The sequence below is a fragment of the Triticum aestivum genome, chromosome 3A, assembly GCF_018294505.1.
Source record: "Triticum aestivum cultivar Chinese Spring chromosome 3A, IWGSC CS RefSeq v2.1, whole genome shotgun sequence".
In the NCBI taxonomy this organism is placed as follows: domain Eukaryota; kingdom Viridiplantae; phylum Streptophyta; class Magnoliopsida; order Poales; family Poaceae; genus Triticum; species Triticum aestivum.
This window is the reverse complement of record NC_057800.1, coordinates 607860152-607868277: the sequence shown is the minus strand read 5'-3', so window position 1 is coordinate 607868277 and position 8126 is coordinate 607860152. Positions and strand designations below refer to the sequence as shown.

The 8126-nt window shown below is 50.2% G+C and overlaps 1 protein-coding gene across 1 annotated transcript; it reads right to left on the bottom strand.

Moving 5' to 3' along the window:
• Positions 1 to 5653: 5653 nt before the first annotated feature.
• On the bottom strand, positions 5654 to 6781 carry LOC123058781 (elicitor-responsive protein 1). The gene is made up of 4 exons (XM_044481464.1): positions 6566 to 6781; positions 6388 to 6453; positions 6140 to 6278; positions 5654 to 6019 (listed from the first exon to the last, which is right to left on the bottom strand). Exons 1-4 carry the CDS (start codon positions 6630 to 6632, stop codon positions 5800 to 5802), a joined length of 492 nt encoding a protein of 163 aa, XP_044337399.1. The 5' UTR covers positions 6633 to 6781; the 3' UTR covers positions 5654 to 5799.
• Between the last annotated feature and the right edge of the window lie 1345 nt (positions 6782 to 8126).

Genomic DNA, 8126 nt, shown 5'->3' with positions numbered 1-8126 from the left:
CAATTGCGTCTTCTTATAGGCATTTTTTCTATAAGTTATCTCTTACCTTCTTTCTCCTCGAGCTGCCGTTTGGCAAGGCCGAGCTCTTGCTCGGTCCGCTCGAGGCCCTGCTTCAGGGCACCCACCTTCACAGTCAGTGCGGCGGTGGCCAGCAGCGAAACCTGCATACGTATATTGACTCCTTTTTAGTTAGACTCCTGTGATATTTAATAGATCCTCTATTTGTCTTTTCTTTCCGAACGCCAAACAGAGCATCAGGGGCTACTGTCTATGCAGTAATATTTTTACATATTTTTACTTACCTCGAAGCCTGTTAGAAGGCTAGCACAAGCTTCAGTCAGTCCGCTTTTGGCGGACCAAACCTTCTGGACCACCGTACTCATGATGGTACGGTGCTCCTCGTCGATGGAGGCGCCCTTAAGCACCTCCAGCAGATTGTCCGGCGCCTCCGGTTGGACAGAGGACGCCGGCTCAATAGGCTTGCTCCTCTTGGCAGGAGTTCGCCTGCCGCGGTCCGGAACCATTGATGATTCCGGCGCGGTGTCCGGCTTAAAGCCGGACTTGGAGCCCCGGGGGGTCTTGTCCCCTTTACTCCTGGAGTCCGGGAGGTCGCCTCGCGGCTCCTCCTGGACCACCTCCTCTTGCCCCGGAGCTTGTCGTGATGCCACTTCGGCGTCATCCGCAGCACAGGGGGAGGCAGCGGGCGGAACTGAATTCACGTCCGATGAATCCAGGAAGCCGCTCGACGACTCGTCGAGCCTATCCTTGGGCGGGCTGCATGATTATATTCGACATTAGGGAAAGCTGTGCAACAAAAGGAATATCATGAGTTACTCTGGTATCCAAACACTTATAATTTCGCCGGACGCTTGGCCCTGTCCGGCCACTCCTCTTCGTCCTCGTCGGCATCGGGGGCGTAGTCTGGCGGAGGGGTTTTCGTCTTCTTGGACCCTTCGGCCTCCCCTACTGGGCGGCCTTCCTCTTATTTCCTCCCCCCGCTGGAGGGGGAGAGGTTTCTTCTTCCTCCTCCTCGTCTTCACGGGAGGAGTGCGTCTCGGACTCGTCGGACGACGAGTCCGACCACCATATGCCGGGAACTCTTTCGAGTCCCCATGGCCTTCTTCTTCTTGGCCTTCTTCTCCGGCACCACATAAGGTGCCGGAACTAGCAGCTTCACTAGGAAAGCAGGGGCTGGGTCTTCGGGCAAGGGAGCCGGACAGTTAATCAGTTCGGACTTCGCCTGCCAAGCCTGTCAAAGGTGAGGGAGTTTAGATCCCGCATAGAGTCAAACTATGAAAAAACTTAACATCCTGTAAAAGATGAAAATATCTTACCTCGACAGCAGGATGCTGCGAGCTGAATCCGCGGTCTTTGGAGGCGGATGTGGGAGCCTCGGCGCCTTTGGTTAGCCCCTTCCAGGCATCTTCGTACGTCGTGTCGAAGAGCCTGCTCAAAGTTTGGTGCTGCGCCGGGTTGAACTCCCACAAATTGAAGTCCCGTTCTTGACACGGAAGGATCCGGCGGACGAGCATGACCTGGACTACGTTGACAAGCTTGAGCTGCTTGTTCACCAGGGACTGGATGCATTTTTGTAGTTCGGTCACCTCTTCTTCGTCGCCCCACGACAAGCCCGTCTCCTTCCAGGACGTGAGCCGCGTAGGGGGTCCGGATCGGAATTCAGGGGCTGCGATCCACTTCGGATCGCGTGGCTCGGTGATGTAAAACCACCCTGACTGCCACCCCTTCAAGGTCTCCACAAAGGAGCCCTCGAGCCATAGGACGTTGGCTATTTTACCCGCCATGGCACCTCCGCACTCTGCCTGGTTGCCGCGCACCACCTTTGGCTTGACGTTGAAGGTCTTGAGCCAGAGGCCTAAATGGGGGCGGACACAGAGGAAAGCCTCGCACACGACGATAAACGCCGAGATATTGAGGATGAAGTTCGGGGCCAGATCGTGGAAATCTAGGCCATAGTAGAACATGAGCCCGCGGACAAATGGGTGGAGAGGAAAACCCAGTTCGCGGAGGAAGTGGGGAAGAAATACTACCCTCTCATGGGGCTTTGGGGTGGGGAGAAGCTGCCCCTCCTCAGGAAGCCGGTGCGCGATGTCTTTGGACAAGTATCCGGCCTTCCTTAGCTTTTTGACATGGCCCTCCGTGACGGAGGAGACCATCCACTTGCCTCCCGCTCCGGACATTGTTGGAGAAGGTTGAGGTAGGAAGTGCGGGCTTGGGCGCTGGAGCTCGGGTGCGCAGAAGATGGATAGGCAAAGGAGGAAGAAGGCATAGGTAAAAAGGTGGATCCTTATCCCCTTATATGGGCGGATGCGACTATGCGTCCTCACCAGCCTAGTAAAACTCGCTTGCCTCCCAAGCGCCGTGATAAATGGCGCGGTTGGGTTACCCACGTCCGTATTGATGAGAATCCCGTAAATGGGGGACACGATCTCTACTTTGACAAGACGTGCCAAGGAAACCGCCTCGCAAAACACGCTGAGGTGGAAAAGTGAAAATGATTCGAATAAAGGCTTGGCCGTAGTGTGATGTCACGCTGCGGAATACGTCAGTAGATTAGATTTGTGTTAATATTATTCTCTCTGTGGCAATACGTGGAAACTTATTTTGCAAAGCCGGACACTACTCTTGGTGTTTACAAACTTTTATGAAGAATTTGGAGGAGAAACCCGCCTTGCAATGCCGAAGACAATCTGCGCGCCGGACTCGTTGTCATTGAAGCCTGGTTCAGGGGCTACTGAGGGAGTCCTGGATTAGGGGGTGTTCGGGTAGCCGGACTATACCTTCAGCCGGACTCCAGGACTATGAAGATACAAGATTGAAGACTTCGTCCCGTGTCCAGATGGGACTTTCCTTGGCGTGGAAGGCAAGCCTGGCGATGCGGATATTCAAGATCTCCTACCATTGTAACCGACTTTGTGTAACCCTAACCCTCTCCGGTGTCTATATAAACCGGAGGGTTTTAGTCCGTAGGACAACTCCATCATACAACAATCATACCATAGGCTAGCTTCTAGGGTTTAGCCTCCTTGATCTCGTGGTAGATCTACTCTTGTACTATCCATATCATCAATATTAATCAAGCAGGACGTAGGGTTTTACCTCCATCAAGAGGGCCCGAACCTGGGTAAAACATCGTGTTTCTTGCTTCCTGTTACCATCCGGCCTAGCGCACAGTTCGGGACCCCCTACCCGAGATCAGCCGGTTTTGACACCGACACCCAGGTTTTTAAGTGCAAGTACCATGATAATATATGAACTGTAGACCCGGTAACTCATGTACAATCCCTCATGGTAACTTTGACCGGGGGGAGGTTGATGTACATATACCCTGATAACTTATGTATAAGTACCATGGTATTTTACACATCGAAGACCTTATAATTTGTGTACAAAACACAGTGGTAACTTTGAAGGGGGTGTAGTTGTTGAAGCATAGTACCTGATACGTTCTATGTAAATAGTATGGTAAGTTATACAACACAGGCCTGATAACTTGCATACGAATATCATGGTAACTTTGTCCTGAGGAGAAATCATGTGGTAGACGTGAAGTAGTGGCAGTTTTTCCGGGGGTGGGCGCCCGTAATGTGCGGGAGAAGCAGGTTGGTTTCTCGGGCGAGCCTGCGGGGTCATTTGGGAGGAGGCGAGGTCAAAGAACGAGAAATCGTGTGGTACTTTAAAATAAAAGAAGTAGAGGTGTGACAGTTTTGCTTATATGACACATGTGTGCCAAATATCACAGTCCATAAACAAATAGTGTTGGATCTACTCTGTCCAAATTGATGGCTAATGACCGTTTTCCTGGTCTTTTCACTGGAAGTGATTGTCCTCCTGGTATATAATACAGCGGGCACAAAATCTAATGGCAAATATCTTGGTTCCCAGGTTGAAAGTACGTTATGGGCTTATACTGCAGGCATCCATGAATCGCTCATCTCATGCAAGAAACATCTTCAAGTACTTCCTGTAATTTGGTATACGAAATTCAAGCCAAGGTTTTAAATTACCATTGTCGTGCAATGGTTCGATTCCGTTGTAATGGCCCAATCCAGATAAAGCTGACTTCTCATCAAGAGGATACATAAGATTCTGGAAGGAAATCAAGCTTACTCACAGTGAGTCATCATCATTGTTCTGGAACTGTATCAGAATAAGAGTAGAAGCAATAATAAGATAATCACTATATACAATTTCCTTGGGCTAAAATTATGTATTTTCGAAAGAAGGCACTGAAATTAAAGAGTTTAAGCTACTAAGAAACTTGTAGATTAGCTTTACGCCAATAAAATCACCACGCCAGACAACACAAAATAAGTATATATTGTCTCTGGTTTTATCTCTGTCTACGCGGTCATGGATCTGGACATCATAGCAGCCCTCCAAGCACTATCCAACGGACATCAAAGACTCAAAGCAAAAAAACTTCCACACTTGACGAACCACGCATCCAGTGCCGTGGGACAAAGACAAACAACAGTTTTTCAGGCATCCCAATGCAGCATATTTTTCAGCCCGTTTTTAGTCATTAGAAAACACAAAGATCAGTTTTTCAGTCCGTTGAAAATACAAACAGTGGCATTGTATACATACTGAACAAAACAACGTTGCACAGAAGCATTTTTACTGCTGAAATAAGCTACAGAGATAGACAGTTTTGCAGAGAAGCTTTTTTGTTGAAGCTTTAGCAGCTTGCATACAATACTTCTCTTCAGATTTGTGCAAAGATAAGCTACAGTTTTAGGCAAAGAATGAACCAAACATTGCAGAGAACACGACAACAAACTAATCAAGGTAGAAATCGGCGAATAGGACAGGGGACCTGTGAAGAGGCTACGCTGCAGCCGACCACTGGGACATCAGGCGTCGTCAGTGCAATATATAGGGAGCTTGGTCTGCGCATCACAGCGCACGTGAGAGTTATCAGGAGGACAAAAGAGAATTACCGAACCGCTAGTAGAGGAAGGTGAGGAGCCCCTTGTTTTTCACTAATCCGGGCATTTTTGTACACATTCGTGGTTATCCCGAAGGCTTTCCTTACCTTGAGCTCGGCGGCGCCAGAATCGAGCTTCCAGCACCGGCGCCCATCTCCGAGCTCACCCAACATGAGCTCCGCCACCCTCGGCCCGTTCCCACCTCGACCTCGCCCCGGGCCCGTCCCCACCTCGACCTCCGCCCCTCCCCGAGCTCCACCGCTTGGTACTGCCATGCCCGTTCTATGAGGAGGAGGTGGAGGCGGCGAGGGAATGGAAACGGAAGAGGGAGCGGTGGAGCCGCGTGGGTGACGGCGGCCCGACGGCAGGAGGGCGGCGCGGGATTGACCATGCCCTTGCATGCGAGGGAAGTGGAAATCGAGATGAGGATTGGGGCGGCGGCTGCAGAAGTAGTTTTTTTTTTCTTGTCGGGCGGTTGTGATGGTCTTTTCACCGTGATCGTACGACCAAAGGTCTGTATCGTCTACGGGCGCCACGTAATGGACCAAAGAAAACACACAGCCATCCACCCACTTACAGATGGGGCCTCCAGCGAGAACTACATCCCCGATTCACCAGGGGTCTGCAAATCCTGGGAGCTTAGTATCTAGACTGATACTGGTGTCAACAAGCATTCAACAATGGAGAATTCGACACGGAGTATGTATGTCGTTTCAAAAGAATCTGGTGATCTTAAGCTGTTCTGACTAAAGTGCTACAAAATACAGCATACACACTTGGAGTCACATCATTCAATCATAGGCCACATCCAACACCACTATTCCACTAATTATGCACGACCGAAGGACCCTCAGGCCTTGTGCTCACGAAATCTGTGCGTCCAGCCTCCAACCTGTGCTCCGTCTTCTTCAACCTTGCCATGGGCATCAACCTTTGCGGCAGTGAAGGTGATGCCGATTTTGATCTCGCCGTGGTACGAGTTGTCGGCGGTGACCACCCTGTACTTGGCCGGGTTCAGCTGCGACTTGCCGCTCTCCATGCCCATGCTGATCAGGCCAGTCACACTGATCCTGCATCACGGAGACATATTCAGTAATTGAATTAGGACCTTTCCTTTTTCTTTAATTTGCCCTTTTAGTTATCTGCTGATGCTGATGCTTCGCAGCTGGGAGTAAGAAGAGTTCACTCACGTTGCTTGGCCGAGGAAATCGTCGCGGGAGAAGTTGTCGTGGTCCATGATCCGGAAGACCAGCTTATCTTGCCCATTGGCGGCGGAGGAGTTGATCTGGAACCTGAACACCTCGTTCCAGCTCGGGTTCCTCCCCGCATCTGCATTACATGGCAACGTGGTTCATTCATGAAATCGCCATATCCATAGGTATGCTGTCGAACTCAACGGTGGACCATGTCGAGCGAGATTGTGGAAGCAGGGACTGACCTCGGGCGGTGCGGCTCTTGCGCTCCTGGCTCCGGTACTGCACGATCACATACGGGTCGATCTTCCCTGCGCGTATAGAGGTAAAATCAGATGAATCTCCATCCACAGCCGAACGCAAATAACAGAGCAAACCGAAGGCAATCCAAGTTCTACGGAAGGCGCGCAGCGGAGTGCTCACCGAGGAAATCGGTGCCGGAGAGGCCCTTGGCGTCGACCAGATGCACCTCAAGAAGACCGCGCCCCATTGCTCTGTCGATCTTGCTGGAAAACTAACCAATGTATATCCTCTCCCACCGACACAGCCGGCCGGTTGCTCTCTCTGCCCTTTCTGACTGTATTGCTCTGTTTCGTCTGGGACTGGGAGGCCTGTCGCTCTTGTTCTCCTGCGGCCGGCGTTCGGAATTGAGGTGCCGTAACCGACGCGCGCCGGCGTATTTATATAGTACAACTTGGTCCCTCGGATGGGTGGCGGCTGCCGCTGTACGGGTCAATTCAAAACTCTGGAGTTGAGGAAGCTCGCGACATTCTAGCCGGTTTGGACCGGTTCAAGAGCCCCCTTCACGTGCCATCACTGACGTCGACCGCTTCTATGCGAGAAACCGAGTGTTGCTACGGCCTCTGCTGACGCCTACGAAGATTTCCACGCGGTGAGATGGAGGGAGAAACGTACTTGGAGTTGGACCGTGCTCTCGCATAAATCGGCGTGCGTAGATCCATAGCAACGTAGCAGGACTTGGTCTCGACACCACATATTTAAGCGATAGGTGCCGTTGGCCTCTGACCTCGGCTAAGCTTAGGCTCGTCTTATACAAGCGCCTAAGAGAGGATGAAAAGGATTGCTCATCAAACACAAGAAACACAGGGGAAAGAAATTCAAACGTGCGTGAAAACAAAATCGACAAGAAGCCTACTTTACCAGCCTGAACGTGTACTAGTTTTATTACTTTATAACCTTGGAATTTGATTTGGTGCAGTCTACTTTACAACAGGTCTACTCCCGTCGTTGCCTTGTTGAAGGTGTTGTCTCCTTGCTGATGGATTGGCCTTCATTGTTCCGTCTCATAAACTAGAATGAAAATCCTTGTGCTTACTGCCTTCGGCTGGACACGGCAACGATGGCGTGAGGGCGTGTATCCCTTCTTGTAGGCGTTGTTGCAGAAAAAAATTGACTTAGTCATGGGTGTTAAACTCATGCATTGTAATGGTTCCACCATCATTGTGCTTGTTATGTACTCCGCTTGTTGATGTCTCTGGTCTTGTTGCCTTGCATCAGCTCTAATAAAATTGGTTGTGGGCATCACATTGATGCAGAGGCCTGGGGTTTCAACCTCCTTTTCGACCCCCCCCCCCTCCCCTGATGAACTTCGAAATCATTTACAGGACTTTATTGCCCATTGCGTCCTTGGGGGAAAGACCAATTACTCCCAAGAAGCCAAGCAACTCATGAACAACATGTGTTATGAATGATCCGCAAAAGGTTTTTGGTTCCCTACATGACTATGAATAACCACAAATACAACTACAGTAAGAAGCATATGCACGACCACATTAGTAAGTATACCCATACCAATAACCACAAGTTTGTATAAACGTTCAATTTTCTTCCAATAAAAAAATCACGCTTAAAAAAATGATAACTTTGATGCATGCACCGATGATGACTTACTTGAAAGGTTTTTCTCGACCCATAGGTAGGTATAGTGTGAAGGAAATATGCCCTAGAGGCAATAATAAAGTTA